We start from the raw sequence: 23,443 nt of genomic DNA, 5'->3' as shown, positions 1-23,443 counted from the left end.
TCAGTAACTGGTTATATTTTATAGATTCACAACCGTAGTGGACAATTACATATATGTTGTATCCTAGCCATACGACACATTAGTTCCAGACACTGTCATATAGCAAGTTTTGCTGTACAGCAAATCACTACATTTTTTGCTTGTAGATGCAGGTAATGATTTTGTAGCATTTTGAAGAAGTCATATATAGTAAAATGCATAATTGACATAAATTAAGCATTCATTTACACCAGTTATGCAAACAAAAAAATTTTGCCATAATGGTTTTTAAATGTTTTTCCCATTTTGATAATAAGATTGTCATGTTTATGAATAACTGTAGTGGTGTAGCAAGTTTCATTTCATTAGAACTTTATCTTTCTGTGAGCTATGTTTAGTCTGTGGCCTATCTCAGTGCTTAGTACAACCATCACCAATAAATTATATAATTTTAATCTTAGTATTTAATGTAATAGGTTTACAAGTCTTTTTCTTTTCACAATGGAAGCAAAACCAGCAGCACTTTGGTTTTTATTTGCCATCATTAAAAACAATAAAAAATAATAGTTATAAACAGTTTATAATTCACAGCAAAACACTGAAACCAAAGAGCAATGTAATTGATACACTGCAGCATTGTATAAACGGACACTGCCATAATTGGAAACCATCGTACGAGCAGATCACCATAAAGTGAAACATAGTAAGGCAAGATGTATACACATTTTATTTATTTATTATTTTTTTAACAAAGAAATATAAGATAATATCATATGTCATATGGCAAACTGATATACTGAAGGGAACAGGAATGGATGATAGATGGATTGGGAACAGATTGAAGGGGGAAAATAAATTGTTGGCCAACAGATATCAGCTAGCTGCATGTGGGGAGCAATATCTCAAAAGATGGAGGTAACAAGTGATATGCCACAGAGCTACTATTGTTCAGTTTATATGCTGATGACAGAGTCCAAGGTCTGAGTGGAGAGAGAGTGCAAAAAATTAATTTGTAGATGGTATACAGCAGAAAATGGATAAAAGGACTGAACTTTATGAGACACATTGTAGCAGATGTGAAAATTATTGAAAAAATATTGCTACCATAGTGAAGGATGTGTTAAGTGGTAAAAGGAATGTAACCTATTGTTGTATTAGCTACACCTACCTGAGCTATAGTACGCTGTTCTGGTCTTCTGAATGTAAGAGGTGGAATACTGCATATTACACTGGTGGAAATGGCCTTCCTAGACTGAGACTTAAGCTGGTGAGAATTAGGCCTGTCAGACTAATGTAGGAGAACTATTGCACAGAGGTGTGTGTGAGAGAGAGACAGAGAGAGAGAGAGAGAGTAATGTGAGCAAGGGAGTGCGAAATATTCTTTGCATAGGTGAGATGATGGATAGATGGGATGCAGAGTAAAGTGGGTAGTGAGCATGCCAAAAATTAGAGAATTTAAAGTGAATTTTTTTCACCACTGATGGATGGAACCTCCTATAGTTAATCCAGTGATTTTAGGAGACTCAATTACCACAAAATACTGAATACCACAAACTACTTGGATGCATAATTAATGACTAAAATGTAACATATAATGGAAAAAATAATCTGCATCATTGATCTGTTTTAATGGAGGCCGACAATGAAAAGCAGTTAGATCCTCAAAAGAGGTTTACTTCATACTCCAACCTGTTAAAGTTTAATTTTATAATAAATAACTATTAATGCTTCTAATGAAATTTCCATATATCATTAAGTAACAATACTACACAAAATTTCATTTTGACGTTCACGTTTGTCTAGTAAATAAAATTTTTTAAAAAGAAAAGTGATTTACTTACTGATGTGTTCTGTGCATCTAAATTCCAATCCTTTGGAGGGACAAAATTTAAAACAAGTTTCCTAAATATCGGTAGATGGAAAAGAGACTGGGAAAGGATAAAAATAAAACAGGAAAGGAAGAAAAAGAGATACAGAAAATTAAATTCTAAATACAGTTTTTAAAAGTATATTTCAATAATTACAAAAATTATAATTCCAAATTACAGTCAGTTACAATTATAAATTATAATTCCAATATAGTACAGTCTTGTAGTATACAAAGCTCAAAGGGACCAAAAGAATCTTTATAGTGGAACAGTTTCCTATAGTAAATTTTGTTTAGAATATCACTAATTCTGGAGGAAGGGGGGGGGGACTTTTTAGTATTACTACTACGTGAGCACTTCAATGGGGTCCAAAGACACATCTTCATGAACTCATTCACTGACAAAGCATTTCACTCATTCACACTTTTCAAGAAAAAAATCTAACCATACCTTGCTAATCACATACTCATGGAATTTCCAGGGGTTGATCCGTTCTTCTTTTCCTTCTTGTTATATATTGAAAATTTTGCAGTAATTTATGCATTTTTTTTTTAATAACTCATATTTTTAACATACCTCCTTCAATCTATCCTCAGAGTATTCCACAAACTTTTCATACATTCCATAAAATTCAACTCCCAGTTACCCCAAATCTCTACAATGATCAGTTTTCTGCAGTCCAGTTATATCTATAAAAAGAGCATATACTTTTCATCCCAATATATAACCTTATAATGTGCTACAATGAACTGGGAACTTTTTTTTTTTTTTGCCTGGTTAAAATAAAATTAAAACCATCAAAATCATCATTAACTACTGCCCTCACTACTTAAGCATCATCTGCAAACAACTGTATATTCTCTCTTAAATCATTTCTAAAATCAATGTACAAATTAAATAGCAGCAATCCAGGAGATCCCTGCACATATCACTAATTATGCATTTCTGGGAGTCAACTCCCCTATATGCCACTATATTCTCTATATGATGTCTGTCCATCAGCCTCCCTCTTATCTATTCCATTAGCTTCACATCCATCTCCATTTGATCCTATTTATGTAACAGGGTTCATGCAGTATTCTGTTAAATAACTTTGCAAAGTCCAGTAGTATCATTCTGTAGCTCAATGGTTGATTTGTTACATAATGGGAATTACTACAGAAACACCCTTCACAAAGATATTATCCCCTACAGAGTATCATATTCCTATCCATTCTTGATTTCTGATTTTGACCAACATCTCCAGTAACTTAAACACCACTCCTGAGATACTGAATACTAATTTTTAATCTTTGTCACAGAATGTACTTTATGCAATGAATCATCTTTCCACTCCTCTGGGACCTTACCACAGTTGATAAACTCCCTGGTCATCTGACACTAATGACAATTCCATTCCACATTTTCATACCACACATGATAACAACCAATCAAATCCCACTAGTGTAGTCAAATTAGGATTCTGCATCCTTGCAAAGTGACACAGAAGTATTACTTTGCAGGGATATAGACACAAAGTAAGCCAGTAATAAAATAAATTTAAAAAATATACAAATATTAATATCAAATTTCTCATATTTGATATGAGAAATTTGATAGTAGTCATTGAGGGGGGGGGGGTGTCAGGATATTATTATTACCCAGACACTTCCATCAAGTCCTAAGACTCATCATGGGAGACCCAAACTATTGACACAATATTTATTATACCTCTCCCTGAAACCATTAACAGACAAAGCACTAACAACTGATTCTAGCAACCAATACCATTCATTCACCACTCTCCAAGTGAAAAATCTAGTTCTCACATCCTTGCTAATCACATTTGTACCCAACTTCCAGGGATCACCTCTAGTTTTTCACCAACTAGGTATTGAAACATTTCCCCTGCATCAATCCTATAAAATCCTTTAAGTAACTTAAATGTTTCCATTATATCCCATCTTTTATGCTATCAACCAACTTTTGCAACCCAATCTATTCTCATACAGAGAATTAAACAGACCACTCTCCATCTTGGCCATCCATCTCTGGAACCTCTACAACTTCCTCATCCCCAAGAAACAGGTGACCATTCCTGAACGCAGTAATCCAAATGTTGCATCAAAGCTTTATAAAGAGGAATGATAACTTTCTTATCTCTGCTTGTTAGCGTGTTCTGCTCCTCCATATAATACTTTCTTTCGTATCTGTCCATCAGCCACAATTGTATCCATATCACCAGTTTCACATTCATCTCCATTTGTCGCAGTTTGTTTACATAACAGAGTTCCATGTGGTATTCTGTCAGATGCCTTTGCAAAATCCAGCAGTATCATCATGTAGCCATTCCCTTTATCCAACTCAGCAGTCACTCTATTCTAAAAATTTAGTAGCTTACTAAGGCATGACCAACCCTTCAGCAAAGCCATGTTGCCCTTCATAGAGTAGCATACATATTCTTACCTACCATTCCAAAATTCTCTTTTTGACTAGGTTATCCTGTACTTTACCACCACTCCTGGGATACTAATTGGGCTATCACTTGCTATCACAAACTTAGACACAAAGTCTAAGTCTAGATTCTCCTTTATATGATGGAATTATTTTGCCCTCCATCCACTCTCTTGGGGCTTTGCCAGAGTTGAGACTTAAATTAAACAGCCTAAGCAAAGACATTGCCAGTTCCCCTATACCCTCGTAATACACGAGCCAATATCCCCACCAATTCCACTGCTGTACTTGCATTCAGATTTTTCAATATCCTAAGTATCTTCACTTCATCAGCATCTGTTCTAACATCAGCCCCTGTCACCTCTGCAATAACAATATCTTCACTTGGAATATTATAACATTATGATAGTACTACATAAAAAGTTTACAAAATTGTACCTAAAAAACCAATGCTAACCTTTGTTGAATTTTCCTCAAAATTCATTTATGATTTGTCAGGACTCCAATTCTGTCAACTCTTATAGCTTCTAATGCATTTTTAACCACATTAACACACCCAGATATTGGTGTTGCTATGGGTGTTTTTCCTACAATATTAAAAACAAATACTTGTTTTGTAAACATTTCCTCAACCATTCTGTTTAAGTAACCAAACCATCAAAGAGTACTGTTCACACATTCCTGTTCACACACACTACAAATGTTGAGTTCTTTTCTATTATCCTCATCTGATTCTGCCATTGATGCCATATGATCACTTTCTTTATTTTTCTCAGAACCCTCTGTGGTGTCCAGATATGAGAGCTCTGAGATCCATGAGTTAAAATTGGTTTGAACACTGCATTGCATACAGCTAGTTTAGTGTTTTGAAATTCTCTCTCATTACATTTTAATTTGTTCGGGTGACTTTAAAGGCTTAATAATTTTGTTGTCTATTTCCATATTTAATTTGTCATCTTTACCAAAATTGTGCCTAAACTGCCAAATGTCTTGCTTGTTCCATAGGTTTTCCATTCCAGATGCTGATGATGTTTACAATGTTTCTGTTTCATCATCATGCATATCAAGGATTTAGGCCTAGTGTAGCCTGTTCCAGCCTTAGAAGTCATCGTTGAATCTTTTCAGAGGACGTCCTGGTTTTCTTTTTCCTAATGGCTTGTACTTTAGGGCTTATTTTGGTAATCTTTCTATTTTCATCCTTTGAACATGTTCCATCCATTTATGTTTATATTTTTAATTTTTTTCTATTACTGATTCTTGGTTTAATTCTTTCATAATGTGTTTCTGTTTATTTCCGCAATATTTGTCATTTTATTGCAGATTTTCGTACCAATTTTATTACAGCAGTTATTCAATTTAGTTATTGAATCCTGCAGACTTGTACTGAATTTATTCAAGTGTATGAGTACCTCATATGTATATTTGTTCCAATTGTTATCCTTTGAGGATTGCCAAAGAAAAGAGATTGAATGAAGAATTCACCTTGGATGGATGGCTTATAGGGAAACGAAAGACATATTGAGAAGTGACATCCCTATAAGTCTAAAAAGGAAAGCTTTTGACCAGTGCATACGTCCTGTCCTAACATACAGGGGAGAAACATGGACTTTAACAGAAGCCCTAAACAAAAAGCTGAGAACAACACAACATCGCATGGAGAGAAGTATGCTAAAAATAACATTCAGAGATAGGAAGACAATACCTGGATAAGATCTCAAACAGGTGTCATGGATATTGTAAAATACATTAAACAGGCTAAGTGGAGATGGGCTGGCCATATTGCCAGATGCAATGATAGGAGATGGACTAGAAAAACAACAGAGTGAGACCAATGGATGGTACAAGACAAAGAGGAAGACCGAGAAGAAGCTGGAGGGATGAACTGGAACAAGTTGCAGGAGTGGGATGGGAGAGGCAGAAAACCGAGTGGTCTGGAAAACCATGGGGGAGACCTTCGTCCAGCAGTGGACAGAACCAAATGGTTGAAGAAGATAACATCTGTATAAATCACTTACCATCACTTTCCTTCATAACGCAATCCATATAGATGATGAATAACAGCAGAGATAATATGCACTCTTGTCTCACACTTGATTCAACATCAAAGCATCTTCCTGTACCTCCTTCAATTCTAACTGCAGACTTAACTCAAATACAGACTATGGATTGCTTGATATAATGCACCATTTTCAACACGTAATTCTAGCGTTTTGAACGGATTTTCTCTTGGCACCTTGTCATATGCCTTTTCGAGATATACAACATTTAAATACAGATTCTTGTTATACATATCTTTGATTTCTCAACTATTTGTCTTAAAGAGAAAATCTGATCCTGACAACCTCTATTTGGTATTATGCAGAAGTCTTATCTAGAACATTCAATAGGGAAATTCCTGCTATGATTCTCAAATTCCGTTTAACTTCCCTTTCTACATATGGATACTATTGAGGGCCCCACTCCAATATCAGAAATTTGACCCTCTCACCAGGCCTTCCGAATTATGAAACACAGCCAATGTAAAAATTTTGTGATTCCATATCCAAGCATTTCCAGTCAATATAATCTATTCCTGCTGCTTTTACACATTACAGGTTTTTTAAAGCTTTTTTTCCTATCTTTTGTATTGGCAGGAACTCCGAATTGTATTCCTCTATAATATTTGGTATCACTTCTTGTTTCGTTTAGCAATCTTCAAAGTAATTACTCCACATATCTAGAATATCTTCAATTTTCATGTCACCATCATCTTTTTCAGTACTCTTTCCTCCATGTCTAAGTGTTTTTCAATAGCATCCAGAACATTTTGCTGCCTTTCTGATATTTATCATCTATGTTCTTACCAACAGTTTTCAATCTACAACATGGACATTCACAAATATCCATTTCCACAATGGGAGTTTTGCACAAAAGAATTTTTGCACATTCAAAACGTAACCTGTTGGCTGTTTTTTGGGATAAGGATTGAATACCTCTGTCTATTTATGAAAAAAATCTATCTTACTCTGAATTTAAAGCACTGAAATCTCTGAAGAATAATAATAATTTAATTATTACGAAAGCTGACAAAGGGAGGGCTGTAGTTATTCAAGATAGGAAGGAATATGAGAGAAAAATGTCTCCATTACTCCGCGACTATTCAACTTATAGACCCCTTACATCGGATCCTACTGGGAGTCAACTGAAGAGACTTAATTCTCTTATAGATAATGTATCTACATGGGATGAAGATCAAAAGAAAAAACTTAAAACCTTCTTTGGTTGTCCGCCTAGATTGTATGGTCTTCCGAAAGTTCATAAACCAGGTATTCTGTTGAGGCCAGTTGTAGATTGTCCCACTTATAAAATTTCTAAATTTTTATCAAATTTACTCACTTCTTCAACTAAAAGAACTAATACTTTTATAAAAAATACTTTGGATTTCAAAAATAAAATTTCAGCTCTTCATTTGGATGTTTCGGATATTATGATCAGTTTACATGTTGTTTCTTTATTTACAAATGTTCTTTTATCTGAAAGCATTGAATTACTGCAACAAGAATTTCCTTCAGACATTTAAAAATATTTGATTTTGTAATATATTCTGGTTATTTTTCCTTTAAAAACAAGTTGTATCGACCAATTGAAGGATTACCAGCAATGGGTAATCCTCTTTCCCCTGCTATCGCCAACGGAGCACTTTGAACAACGTGTTTTTGACAACATTTCTCCCAGACCTACTCATTGGTTCAGATATGTCGATGACATTTTTGCTATCTGGAATGGCTCTTCTGATGAACTTCAACAGTTTCTCTCTAAGTTAAATGCACTTCATCCAAGAATCCAGTTCACCCTAGAAATAGAATCAAATAAGCAGTTAGCCTTTTTAGATCTTTTAATTCTTTGCAAACCAGATGGTAACCTACATTTCTCAGTCTATAGAAAGAAGACTTATACAGGCCATTATATCCATGCTGAATCTCATCACCATTCCAGTCAAAAGGCAGGAACTATTAAAACACTGGTTCATCGGGCCCATTCCTTTTGTTCTTCAGACGATCTGTTACAAAAAGAACTGCAATATATTATTTCCTCCTTTTTATCTAATGGATATAAGAATTCCTTCAACAAAAGAGCTTTCAGTAATTGTAATATGTCTTCCTCTTCAAATACAAAAGAAATAGCATGCATTCCTATCCCTTATGTACAAGGCATTAGCAAACATATCGCAAAAGTTTTAAAACCACTGAATATTTTTGTTGCCTTTCAACCTTTCAGAAAGATCTCTACCTTTCTCACTTCTCCAAAGGACAAGCTTCCACATCTTAGTTATCCAGGTGTCTACCAGATTCCTTGCTCATGAGGATTATCTTATTTCGGACAAACAGGAAGATCTGCCACTATTCGGCTAGAAGAACACCAGTCTTATATTCAATACCTTGAACCTGAACTTGCAGAACATGCCATCATCACTAGACATAGAGTTCATTGGAACAAGACAAGAGTCCTTCACAAAAGTCGGTTCCTCATGGAATGGCTTTATAAAGAAACATGTGAAACTTTACTTCACTCTCCTAACTTAAACAGATCCGATGGTTTACGTCTATCCCCTTCATGGGAGATAGTACTTTATAAATCAGCTAATCTTTCCTAACTTTTTATTGTGTGTGTGTGTGTGTATATATATATATATATATATATTTTTTTTTTTAGTTAGGAAATTTATTGACCTTTTTAGTTATCTTACATTAGCTACTTAGGCAGCGCCCTTTGGAATTGTCAGTTATTGTTCAATTAGCTATATAAATGTACTGAAGATGCCTGCGATAGATAGGCGAAAATTTTACTATTAAATAATATTTTACGTGAGTTTTTCCATTATTATAATTTTTAATTCATATGTCTGCTCATGGTATTTCCTTATTAAAACATATTTATGCAACTGTATTCTTGCCAAAGTCTTCCCATGACTTTTGTTTAGATAGTTTTACACAGTATTTAGCTTTTTTACATTTGTCTATGTATTCTCTAAGAGCACAAGCTTGACTTATTCTCTAAGAGCACAAGCTGACAAGCGGACACTTCTGATATACTTTCTACTTTTCCGTCACTGCCTCTTTAACTTCTTGTGTCCACAGTGGAGTTCTGATTTTTCTATCATTGCAGATAACCTCACCACATATCTCTCTCTGGCTGAATCAATCAATGTTTTCTTCAGGGCTTGCCACTGAAACTCCAAAATTTGGTTCATGTTCTCAAACTCTTTCATTTTTTTTTTGAATAATGTTTGAGTATTTTAGTCTACAATTCACATCTGAGAGCTGCTCAACTTTTATTCACTTTAAAACTTTCTTGCATGTTCTTCTTTTCAGTATGAATGAAATGAAATGAACAATATGAATATGAAATTCAATTTTATCCTTCTCAAGACTAAATGGTGATCACTTCCAATTTTAAAATCCTCTGTACACTCTAGTGTCCTGCACCAGTGAGAAAACATCACTATCAACAATAACATAGTCAATGAGAGTTTCCTTATTCCTTGCATCTTCTCTAATGTGAATTTATGCACATTTTATGTTGGAACATTGTGTTAGTAATAACCAGTCCAAGTCCTGAGCAGAAATCCAACAAGTATTTGCCATTATTATTAGCTTTACTCTTTTCTCCAAATTTTCCCAAAATATTTATATATGTCTGACAATCATTTCTTACTCTGCTATTTAGATCCCCAACAAAGACCAACTTTTCTTTTTTCATTGTCAGTTGCTTTCTCTAAAGCCTCAAAAAATTCCTCCGCTTCTACCTTAGTAGAACCTTCTGTGGGACCATAGGCACAAATAAGTCGGATGGTCAAGTTTCCCATTCTGATATTTGTCCACTTCACTCTATTTGATATTACCTGCCATTCAAGAAAATTAACCTCGTATTCAGTGTTGAATACTATAGCTGCTACTCCTTTTCCCTGACTGTTATTGCCTGAATATAAAATAACATTTTGTATTTTTTTGCTTAGAAAGATCTCACCAGTTTTTGTCATTTTTGTTTCAGTTACCCATATTATGTCGATCTGGTACTTATCCAATTCTTCATCCAGCTCTATTTCTTTGCCATTCAGGCTTCTTATGTTGATAGTACTGATCTTGAACTCTGGTGATATTGAGTTGGGATGTGTTGTAGGATTTGTTCCAATTTAAATCTTTATATGATAATTTAGAAAAAAATAAGCTCTGTCTTTAAAAATTAAAGGCAGACAAATATTACATGTAGACTTAAATTTACTAACTAAAACATTATGAATATCAGATATACTGATATATTACTTACTTGGATTACAGCTGAAAACCAACATGTATTGCCAACATTCTTCAGTCCTACTGGCCAGTCACCATTCCTTTTCCTATCATGAGGATTGGGTGGATCTTGCCAGATTTCACCTCTTTTACGTTTTGTACCTACAGCTTTTGATTCAGCTAAACTGGCTTCGACAACCCTATAATCATACAGCACACAGTAAATTTTCCATATTAAAACAGATAATAAGTAAATAAATACTTAATGTGCAGAGTGCAATATCTACTCCTTGATCTGCCAATACTGCATGCATATAATACAGGTGAAGGCAGTACCAACAGTAATAAATGGTGCAAAGCTCATAAGAGTCAATTAGCTTTATCTAAGTAAAACAGTAACTTAATAGTAAAGATAATTTTTAAAAAAAAAGCTTCTACAAGATGAAGTTTTTTCTCTCTACAAGATAATTTCATTACATAAAAGTGGCACTCCAAGATAGAAGTAGCAAATTACAGACCAATTAGTATCTCTGGAGTGGTGCTTAAAAATATTGGAAAAGTTGGTTTAAAGTAAAATTCAGGAATTGGTGGATAGGAATATGATACTCTATTGGGGGGGGGAGACATGATTTTATAAAAGAGAGGTCTTGCTTCAGTGATTTATTCATATTTTATATAAGGCAACAGTGGAAATGGATAAAGGAAATGGTTACACTACGATACTGCTGGACTTTGCAAAGACATTGAACAGAATATTGCATGGATAGGGATGAGAGTGATCAGTGGAATGTCACAGGGCTTCTGTACTAGGACCACTACTCTAATTTGTACATTAATGATATAGAGGATCTGAAAAGGGGGGGGGGGGGATATGGTGATAGAAATTTGAAATTAAGAGGACATTTGCAAGAGTTTGTCAAAATAGCTCAGAGGATTACTTGGATGTTGAACACATTGACAAGTAGAGATAGGAAGGTTATTATCTCTCTTTATAAGACTATGATTCAGCCACATGTTGATTAAATGTTCACAGATTTGGTTACCTGCACTTCTAGGGAACCAGGAATTGGTGGAGAGGATTCAAGAGCTTGACAGGTCTGTAGAATTTACCTTATAGGTATAGATTGTGTGGGCTGCATAGTTCAGCTGACAAGCAGAGGAGAAGGGATATGATAGAAACTTATAATTTACTAAAGAGATTCTATAAGATCGACACAAAAGAAATTTTTCAATACATGGGGAGTAAGAGAAAAACAAGGGGTCGTCACACTTGGAAGTTATCTAAGAGTGTGCAGACTAAGTTCTTTACTTAGAAAGTGGTGAATGAGTGGAATGGATTGCCAGAGGTGGTTGTTAATGTGCCAGTAGTGAATAAGTTTAAGCAGATGCATGATACATATCGTGTTAATGGATAATGTGAGTCTCCTGCAGTGAGTCTTTTTGAGTCTATGGAGTACCTATATAAATAATAATTATAATAATAAAAAAAGAATGAGTTAAAAACTTCATGCTTCAGGATGAGGAATGCCATTTAATTCTTCCAATGTTTTGGCTTAGCACAGAGACATCTTCAGGGAATGAATTGGAAAAAGAATGCATGCAAATGATGGAGGATTAATCTTTGTAAAAGTCAAAATGGAAAAAATTAAACTCAGTGCTTTAATAAAATTATGCAATGATGTCAGCCTCTTAAATAAATCTGCTACAAAATTTCACACTGACATATTTAGTAAGGAAATTAGAAATAAAACAGTGAAAATAGGCAAGGAAACAGAAATCACTAATTGCAATCTGTAGTGAACAATTATAACAATTTTAACTATCTTGAGAAAAATTTGTAATCAAGATGACAATAATAATTGCAAAAGAATAACTTTATTAAATGCAGATGGTACTCTAGCGCAAAGATAATGAGTACTCACATTGCTGAGATATCAACCAAGTGTATGTAGCATGGTGCACAGTGCTACTACACTGATTAAGAGTTAAAAGGTACATGAGAATGATGTTGAACAGCTGATGCACAAACTGGATAAGAATTTAGAAATAGGGACGGATGGAATACCAGCATGTATCTTAAAGGCATGTTCAGCTAAATTGGTTAGGCTTTGACATATTTGTATAACTTGAGTATCAGCTCAGGAAAGATACCACAGGAACAGAAAGAATGATAGCAACATTATACAAGGGGTCGTGTCTAATTACCAACCTATTATTATCTCTGGGGAGGTGATGAAGATTTTAGAGAAGTTAGAGGCAAAAACTCGCATACAGAAATAGATAGGCAATCTATACTATGCAAACTGAATGGGCTTACTAAATGAAGGTCATGCTTTAGCAATTTACTCATTTTATAATGTTATGGCCGAGTTGAATAAAGAGAATGGATACACTATGATACTGTTGGATTTTGCTAATGCATTTGATAGGACACCATATGAAATCTCTTGTTTATATTCCAATCCCATATTCTCCAAATTGTTCAATGTATACATTAATGACATTTGGAATGATCTGAGATGTTCAACTGTTGATATAGGTCAATAAACTTTTGAATGGGATAGGATATCATCTAATGAAACTTTTTATTAACAAGGGCATCCATGGAAGTTAAGTTTGTTCACAGTTAAGGAGTAAAAGCTAGATTTTTCTCTCACAGAGCAGTGAGTGAATGGAATAATTTGCCCTGTTGAAGTAATGAGTGCATTTAGTGTGAATGAGTTTAAGGGAAGGTACAACACCAGATTTGGGTGATGTATAGCCCTCTTCAATGAGTCCATGACTCCCTGGAAGTCTCGATAATAATAATAATAATAAATGGATGACAGAATATGAAGATGATAATATGGTACAGTCAGCTAAAAAAATTTAAATGACTAAGAAATAAGTAAAAATACCAAATCTGCAGTATTCAATATTTAAAACTATGAAATATAGAAATATTGATAGAAACCTGAAATTTAGGGGACATATTGCAAAGGTGGTGAAGGTAACACAGAGGATTGCTGCAATTATGAGAAGGACACTGACCTGCAGAGATAAAAGGGTTATCATTCCGTTGTGTAAGTCTCTGATCAGACCACACTTGGACTATTGTTCTCAGATTTGGTCCCCAGGATTGGAAGGGGATAAATTAACTGTGGAAAGGATACAAAGACGGTTTCAGGACTGTACAATTTTGGTTATGAGGGTCGGCTGAGGGAATGTGGACTGAAGAGTTTGGTGGATAGAAGAAGGAGAGGTGATATGATTGAGACTTTTAAACTGTTGAGAGGTGGTTACAGGGTTGACACTGGGGGAGTTCTTTCGCTTGGTTGAACAGCAGGAAGGAGTGATTACAAGAGGTCATCCCTGGGAGTTACGAAAGGAAACTGTGAGCAAGAGGGTGAGGAGTGGTTTCTTTGCGTGGATGGTTGTTTAACAGTGGAATGCATTGCCTGATGGAGTGGTGAGAGCGAGAACGGTCAATGAGTTTAAAGAATGGTATGATAGACTTTGTGTTTCTTAAGGGTGGACCTCCCCTCGATGAGCCTTTTGACTTCATGGAGGTCTGAATAATAATAATAATATTTATTGAAACATGCTTGAGAAAAAGCTAGAGGAAGCTATTATATGGATCAAGTGTTTTGACCATCATAATGACTTGACAATCATCATTAGCCACAAATTGAACTGCAAAATTCACCAAGATCTATATTGCACTGATTTTGTAAGAACAGACAAATCGGGATATTGATTGCATGATTAAAAAATGTTCTCACGGAATTTAATGGAAGAAAGCACAACTTTTTTTTTTGAGTCAATCTAAGCCTCTGTTACAGATTTAGCCTCTAAATTACACTCTGAGAACTGTAAATATAATCTTTCTGCTTGCAGCTTTTATCTATGCAAAGGTTTGATAGGCTCATTTTTGTATAAAACATACAAAATTCATATTGTATGTTTTACAATATGAATTTATTGCATAACAAGATTCTATATTCAGTATTTAGCTTTTGTTTGTTGTTTTAAGGTTTCAATATAACTTAACATGTAATAATATTAAGGCAATACAAAAAAAAAAAAAAAAAAAAAAAAAAAATCAGCTAACGCCTTTTTATTCCCGTATACGGGGAGTAGGCAAGGCCATTTAGCCCTATCTAACTTTTGGAGACTGAGTGGGCAGTTCAATCTCCACTGGTACCAATCAGAGGTAGATGGCCCAAGGCTATAACTAATTAAGCGGTGCACAGTGAAGAGAGACGGCTCAAATGTGCCGCCATCTCGTGGTCCCTAACACAATATATTTAATGTCTGAAATAATGTGGGTTCTACGGTCGATTTTCTTGAGTTTACGGAACGAAAAACCTGAGTTTCCGGGAGGAAAAACCCGCTTGCCCGTGCCAGAGATCGACTAACTCGGGAACCGGTTAGAAAAATTTCCTCTAGACTCGAAATCAAGTCTTCCTTCGTGCGGCCAAGCGCCGTGGTGTGCAAAGGCCACATCCACTGAGCTACACAGGCTCTTGAAATATCAACTATTTATTAAATTAGTTTTTCTTTTTTTCCCCTTTCCATTATACACACAAGTCACAAAAATCTATAACATGAGACTGTAATATGTAATCAACTAGTTAAGAAGAGACCTAAATTAAAGATGGCAAGAAATTATATTTTTGTTTAATCCTTTTATCCAAGCGTAAGCAAAGTTTGCAAATATGCATCTTCATAACTAGGGTACTTATACATAGATGGTAATGACTTCATATTAATTTCCTTAATAACCCATAATGCAAAGCACACTTCCTTTTGGGTGTGTATAATTCATACCCTATATGTGCAAACTTTGTTTGCTTACACTTGGATAAAATAACAAGAATAAAGAATATAATTTCTTGGCATCTTTAATTTAAATTATAATCAAGTGGGAAAAAAAACTTTCAACAAAGAAGGAACCTATAGATGTGTTTCTTGAATGCAAAGTTGTCGTTCTGTTAAAAAAAATAACTAAATAAAAAAAAAAAAACGGTTGTTAACTACATGATATTTCTGAATGGTTCATAAGAGAAGTAATTAATTACTTCTCTTGTGAACCATCTATCTACATATACCGCATTTTTCGATAGATAACACGCACCCCGACATTTTCATCACTGATAATGTTGGGGTTGTAAATGATAGCAACGTATGCAGGAAAAGTCCAGTGCTTTATTGCTTTACTATGCAGGAAAAATCCAGTGATTTTCAAAATACACATGTATTCAATAACTGAAACACCTCGCCTTCTGATTTTTTTTTATTTTTTATTATTATTATCCAACACCTCCAGGAAGTTCAAAGACCCATCGAGGGAGGGCACCTACTCTACAACTCTCCATCTCCACCACTCACAACTACCTTCATCATCTACACCAATGCCATCTACCACCGACCACCACCACTAGTATTTTCACAGACAGTTACAAACATCCATGCCCACGGCAGGATTTGAACCCACAGCCTTTTGGATAGAGAGTGGATACGGTAACCACTCGACCAACCAGGCAGGCATTTGTTCAGATAAAAAATATATCACACATGGATAGATGTCTAAATGCACAGAACAGAAAATTGGTGAAGGGTTAGAAGAATAAATATTGTGCCATTTCTCATTAACTATTCTTAAATATTTTATTCTCCCTTAATAACTATTCTAACTATTAAGAGAATAGTTAATAGGAATATGTAAATAGTTAACTATAAATATTAGTTGGAAACAACTATTATCCCTAAATATTCTTAAATATGGTGTCCTTTCTCCCTAACCACCCTATCCCAGTTTTGTAAAAATTAATATTCCATCTACACGACCTGTAGTATCTAAGTAAGAAAGAATATTAATAATTTTATATGGAATAAAAAAATCTCAGATCGCTAAATATAATCAAAATAATAAATAATACATTTTTTTTTCATATATGGGAATGACATGAAATAGAATTTCAAATTTTCTTGCAAAGAATTTTCCTGTGATTAATTTTCTACACGAATTTTCCCTGCAGAAGCAAATGGCATGTTTAGAGTCATGTCTGGACATGGCTCTAGACATGTCATTTGCTTCTGCATTCACTAAACTGTTTAAAGCATAATCCACTTTTGCCAAGAGATCTATTTTAGGAATAACTTTCAGCACCCTTGAAAAGGTGAAACCTTTAAATAAAACTGACTGACTGCTCAAAAAAAAAAAAGTATGACAGTTTATTTGCTGCAATCTTGTACAAATACAACCTGTCTGCTTTTAATAATTTCTTAGAAAACTGTTGATTTTCTTCAATTTTTTTTCCCTTTGTCATCAATTTTCTGATATGATGGTACTAAATGATTAAGTTTTCTTTATAACTAGTTTCCTATTACCAATTTTCTTCAAAATCGATCTTATCAGTTAGGTCCACAATATGGTCAGCATCTAGCATTTCATTCTTCTTCATATTTATGTGACCATACCACCTTCAATTAGCTCTTAAATCAAGTTCCTTTCTGCTAATGAATTCATCTGTTCACCTCTCTAATTTTTCTCATGATTCTCATGTTTAGGTTTCTGGTCATTTATATTCCATGTAAATTTTCTCAACTAATTCTGCACCATACCCACTTTTTTTATTCTATTATCTATTTCCAAATTTGGTGTCTTCACTACACACTATCTAAATAGCTCAAGTCTTTCACGTATTCTATAGACGCTCCACTAAGAATGCAGTTAATATTTTCAAAGTTTCTATCTACAGCCAACTCTCACTACAAATTTGTACAAAAATAGTTTGTTATAGTCAACTTCTTTTACTATACTATTGTGCAGCATTTTAGTACCTTTCTTTTTTCTGATTTTTCAGATCAAACTTGTTATAGCAGGTATTCAATTTAGTCAAAGAGTCCTGAAAATTGGATCTACTTAGCAATATGGCTATGTGCACGTTTAACAGTCCCAATATTTCATCTGTTATAAAGACTGTAATACAGGAAGAATGTTTGTTGTAAAATCAGGTATAAGGATGCACACTATTTCCACTGTTATTCATCATATAGATCAAGGTTTCCCAAACTTTTTTTCCATGGCCCGGTTACTTTAATACTTCATCTTCATGACCCACTAAAATTTTTATGGCCAATAGGTAAAATAAAACAGATTTGAATGTTCATAGTTACTTTACCACGAACAAAGAGACTGTGAAATGCCGACACAGACAGAGCACGTTTTTCATTTCTATTAATTAAATTATTTATTCATTAGTCCTGATTAAACACTATTTACTTGTATTTTAGTTTCGTGAAAAAAAAAGAAAACCCAAAAACGAAACGCCTAGATTTTTGAGTTTTTTTTTTAGGCAACCTGACATTTAGCTTTCGTGATCCGGTGCCAGGTCATGTCCCACCATTTGGGAAACACTGATATAGATGATGAATAACAGTGGAATAACAGATAGACCAGAAGCCTAAATACTAAGGGGGAGCCTACCCCCCCCCCTCTATGACAGTGGTTCTTAACTGCTGGTGTTCCCTGGAACACTTGTGTTCTGCGAACTGGTTACAAGTGTTCCACCGGTGAAAGATGTCACATGACACAGTTCTGAGTGTAATTGGCTACTCTGATCCTAACAACTGAAGACTGCTATGCATGTTGACTTCTAAACCAATAGAATATTGTTTATAGGTCATGTGTTTGCAGGAGGGGCAAGGAGGAGCATCTCTTTTACAGTCATTCAGTGATGTGTGTTTGGTTTCTGGGTTGTGTAACATCGTAATATCGCACAGTCCATTTTTATTGTGTATTTGGTTTGTTGGTTGTCTAACATCGTAGTAGCACACAAAGGATAAATTTATTATTAAACGAAAACATGATTCTGAGTAAAACATCAATGATGGAGCAAGTACAACTGGAAATAGTAGTAATGACGTTGCAGCAAATACATCTTATACAGAAGACAGCATTATATGCAGTAAAATAAGAAAACTTAATAGACAATATTTGGAAGAATATTTAAGTTGTGATTTTACATGGACCAGTGAAGAAGAATGTCCTATTCCGCAGCATCTTGTATACGGGGAAAAACTACCCAATATTGTTGGACATCCAAGTTAAACAAGTAAAATATTTTGAAAAGACTTATAATTTTCAATAAGGCACAACTTGCATCATATAAGGTAGCTGAATTAATTGCTGTAAAATTAAAACCATATACTATAGCAGAGTCTCTTATTTTACTAGCATGTTGTGAAATAGTAAACATTATGTTTGGTGACGAAGCAAAAAAGGAAATTATGAAAATTCTTCATTCGAACAATGCAATAAAAAATTAAATTAAACATATGTCAGATGATATTGAGAAAACAGTTGCAGGAGGGAACAGGGAAGAGCATCTCTTTTACAGTCATTCAGTGAATAAACTTTCCAAATTGATGAGTCCACTGACCTAGTATATAAGCGGTAAAGCTTATATACTAGGATTCATTCGTTTCATTAATGAAAACGAAATAGCGAATCAATTTCTATACTGCAGAGAACTTGCCAAACATACAACAAGACAAGGTATTTTCACTCTCTTACGTCATATATTTAGAAAATTTTTAAATTTCATGGGAGCTGTGTGTAGAAATTTGTATGGACAGTGCTCCATCAATGTAGGCTCTATTAAAAGATTTGTTACCCTTGCAAAGAAAATAAACCCAAACATTATATCTATGCACTGTTTTTTTGCACAGAGAATCCCTAGTTTCAAAAACATTACTGGCAATATTAAAACCTGTACTAGACCAAGTTGTAAATATGGTAAATTACATCAAGTCAAGACCTTTAAAAAGCATGCCTTTTTAAAAAAACTTTGCAATATCTATGGAAGCCAAGTACAAATCTTTGCTTTTCACACTGAAATAATATGGTTATCCAGGGGTAAAGTGCTATTCTGAATTTTAGAACTTAATGAATCATTGGCCTTTTTTCAAAATGAAAGTAAAGTGCTTTTGTAAAATGTCTTCAAAATGATATTTGATGTGCTAAAATGGCATATTTAGCCGATATTTTAATTACTTAAAGTGTTAATATAACTATCCAAGGGAAAAATGAAAATATTTTGACTTCAACTGACAAATTGTCAGCTTTTCAGAAAAAAAGTATCTCTTTGGAAAAATCGCATATCAGAAAAAAATACAGTAGATATGTTTCCCTCGCTCCATAATAAAAATGTCGAGGGCATTATTTCCATTATAACAGAACATTTAACAATATTGGAAGAAAATATTTCAAGTTACTTTCCTTCCTTAAATAAACACACTTTTATGATTGGATATGAAATCCATTTGGCACAGTTAATACATCGAGTTGTGAATTTTCGTTACGAGAAAAAGAACAATTAGTTACCTTGTCAATAGATCTTACTCTAAAAATGAAATTCTCTGAAATAACTCTTGAGGAATTTTGGATTTTTGTCCAAGCCGAATACCCAGCTCTCTCCATAAGGACACAAAATTTTGTTACAGTTTTCAACATCATATTTGTTAACACAATATTAACCAATGTAAAAACTAAAAAGTGTGAAAGACTTACTAATATAGACAAAGAGATGAGGAAGCTATATCACATATTAGACCTGATATTGCTGAAATCTGCAAAAGCCGACAAAGCTCAAGTATTGCATTAAAATAAGTTCCACTTTTATAAAAGGCAATTGGAAGTGATCACTATTTAGTCTTGAACAGAATAAAATTTGAATTTCATATTGAAAAGAATAACATGTAAGAAAGTTTTAAAGCGAATAAAAGTTGAGCAGCTCCCAGATGTGAACTGTAGACTAAAATTCACAAAGATTATTGAAGAAAAAATGAAAGAGTTTGAGAACAGGAACCAAACCTTGGAGATTCAGTGGCAAGCCATGAAGAAAACCCTGATTGATTTAGCCAGAGAGGCATGTGGTGAGGTTGTCTGCAAGGATAGAAAAATCAGAACTCCATGGTGGACACAGGAAGTTAAAGAGGCAGTGAAGGAAAAGAAGAATGCATATCAAAAGTTCCTGGCATATAAGTCAGCTTTTGCTCTTTGAGAATACAGAGACAAATGTAAGAAAGTGAAACATGCTGTAAAACTAGCTAAACAAAAGTCATGGGAGGACTTTGGCAAGAACACAGAAAATAAATATCAAGAAGGTGATAAGATATTCTGGAGGTTGTTGAAGAAGCTTAGAAATGGAGGAAAGAGTGCTGTAAAAGGAGTTAGAGATGATAAAGGTGACATGAAAACAGGAGAAAAAGATATCCTTGAAGTATAGAGTAATTACTTTGAAAAATTGCTAAATGAAACACTCAACAGGCATACAGTCAGGAATATATATCCATACTTGAAGTAGAAAAAGCCATCAAAGGCTTGAAATGTGGAAAGGCAGCAGGAATAGATGATATTCGACAGAAATGCTGAAGTATGGTGGTATAAAAGTCTTACAGTGGCGGCACTGCATACTTCAGAAAGCCTGGACAGAGGGACGAATTCCCGATGATTGGAGAAGAGCTCTAATAGAGCCCATATATAAAAAGGGAAAGAAAACTGAATGAGAGAATTACAGAGGTATTTCCCTACTGAGTGTTCCTGGCAAGATCTATGCAAGTATACTTGAGAAGAATTGTGGAAGAAAAGCTTTTTGAAGAACAAGCTGGATTCAGGCTAAATAGAGGCTGTCAGGATCAGATCTTCACTTTATGGCAAATAGTCGAAAAAGCATGGGAATATAACAAAGATCTGTATTTAAGTTTTGTCGATCTGGAAAAGGCATATGACAAGGTGCCAAGAGAGAAGCTATTCAATATGCAACAGTTATATGGTGTCGATGGGGCATTATATCAAGCAATACTTAGTCTGTATTTGAGTTGTAAGTCAGCAGTTAGAATTGAAGAAAGTACAGGAAGATGGTTTAATGTTAAATCTGGTGTGAGACAAGGATGTACATTATCCCCTCTGTTATTCACTATCTATATGGATCACATTATGAAGGAAAGTGGTATTACACATGATATCAGAATTGGAGATGTTAATCTCTTTGCTTTATGCAGACGATGTAATACTTCTAAATGAATCTGCTACAAGTTTGCAAGATTCCCTGACTAAATTGAATAACTGTTGTAATAGATATGGTATGATAGTCAGCATTAAAAAGACAAAGACAATGAAAATAGGTAGAATTGTTGAAAATGTCAACTGTGTTGTGAATGGGGAACCTTCATGGCAACATTTTACTGTGGAACAAGTAAAACATTTCAGCTCCTTAGGCACGATTTTCACTGAAGATGGGAAATTAAATATGGAAATAGACAACAGAATCAACAAAGCTGGTATGGTAGGAAGTCAATTGAATAAATTCATATGGAATAAGAGAGAAATTAGTCGGAACACTAAATTAGCTGTATACAAGACAGTGTTCAAACCAGTTTTAACTATGGATCTGAGAGCTGGGTCAGAAGTAAAACACTTGACCAAAGACTAGAAACCGCAAATATGAGAGTCCTGAGAAAGATTAGAAAGGCATGAACAGATGGCATCAATGGCAATATCATATTAAAAATGAGGATATTAGGAAAGAACTTGACATAGTCGGCATCCAGGAATGCGTTAGCAGAGCTAATCTCAGGTGGTATGGTCACTTAAACAGAATGGGCGAGGAAAGATTAGCAAAACAAGCGTTCTCTGCCAGGTTGGCAGGAAAACGACCCAGAGGAAGACCAAGATATAGGTGGATTGATACGGTACAAAGTGCCTTAGACGATAGAAATATAAGATCTGATAATGTTGGAGTCTTGACAAGTAACAGACTGATTTGGGGAAAATTGTAGATAGGTAGTAATGATGTAAATTTTTCATGTAGTACTATCATATCCTGTACATCCCTTGAGGGTACATGTCAGGAATTTGATGATGATGATGTTCAAACATAAAAATGTGCACAAATTCACGTGGAGTAAAGAAACAAGGAAAGCCTCATTGACTATGTTATCTTCATGCTCGTACAGTATAAAAGAGTGTACAGGGATTTGAAATTGGAAGTGTCCACCACCCACTTAATTTAAAATAGTATAAAACTGAATAGCATTGAAAAGAACAGTATGTAAAAATGTTTTTAAAAAGAATTAAAGTTGAACAGCTTTTACAGGTAAACTGTAGACTGAACTATATAAACATTATTGAAGAAAAAATGAAACAATTTGAAAACAATAACCAAACTTTGGAGTCTCAGTGGCAAACTCTGAAGAAACCATTAATTGATTCAGCTAGAGAGGATGTCGTGAAGTTATCTGGAAGGATAGAAAAATAAGAACTCCATTGTGGATGCAAAAAGTTAAAAAAAAAAGTGAAGAAATCATACCAAAAGTTCTTAGTCAGTAGATGCCCGAAAAAAATACTGGGGGAAATGTAAGAGCGCAAGTTGTATGTCAAAGTAGCTAAACAAAAGTTATGAGAGACTTGAAAAAGCCTCCAGCAATATTTTCTGGAGGCTATTGAAAAAGCTTAGAAATGATGGAAAGATTACAGTAAAACCCTGAAGTTATGTGGTAGGTGGGAACAACAAAAAGCACGCAAGTCGAATTCGTGTAACTCAGGGTATAATTTTGCATGTAATTTATATATACAAACATACAAAATATTAGTTAATTGGGACCAAAGGTTTACAAAAACACCTATTTTTTTTAAGAAATATAATCATAATTGTAGTTTTTCGTACATAAAAAAAAAGAAAGTTATTTCGATGTCGATGGTTTCATAAAATCTAATAGATTCGTCTCACGGCATAATGTCTTTTTCTTGTCACGCAAAATTTCTTCATAGCAAGCCAATGATTTTTTTATTCCTTGCCTTGTGGCTACAATTCGTTCCTTGTTAGAATCTATGTCCTCCAAAAT

General features: G+C 34.3%; 1 protein-coding gene across 1 annotated transcript in view; it reads right to left on the bottom strand.

Moving 5' to 3' along the window:
- The window catches only part of LOC150093978 (ubiquitin carboxyl-terminal hydrolase 25-like), a 551,531-nt gene that overhangs the window by 405,283 nt on the left and 122,805 nt on the right, over nucleotides 1–23,443 (bottom strand). Inside the window, exons 5-6 of the mRNA XM_090413163.1 lie at nucleotides 10,587–10,752; nucleotides 1,821–1,907 (exon numbers count right to left, since the gene is read on the bottom strand). Coding sequence (XP_090269289.1) covers nucleotides 1,821–1,907; nucleotides 10,587–10,752 — 253 coding nt within the window. The remainder of the gene's footprint in view (nucleotides 1–1,820; nucleotides 1,908–10,586; nucleotides 10,753–23,443) is intronic.

The sequence above is a fragment of the Typopeltis vanoorti genome, chromosome 23 (assembly GCF_054136105.1).
Source record: "Typopeltis vanoorti isolate ZY-2024b chromosome 23, IOZ_Tvanoo_1.0, whole genome shotgun sequence".
NCBI lineage: Eukaryota > Metazoa > Arthropoda > Arachnida > Uropygi > Thelyphonidae > Typopeltis > Typopeltis vanoorti.
The sequence above is the reverse complement of the archived record's forward strand: the minus strand, read 5'-3'. Positions and strand labels throughout refer to the sequence as shown.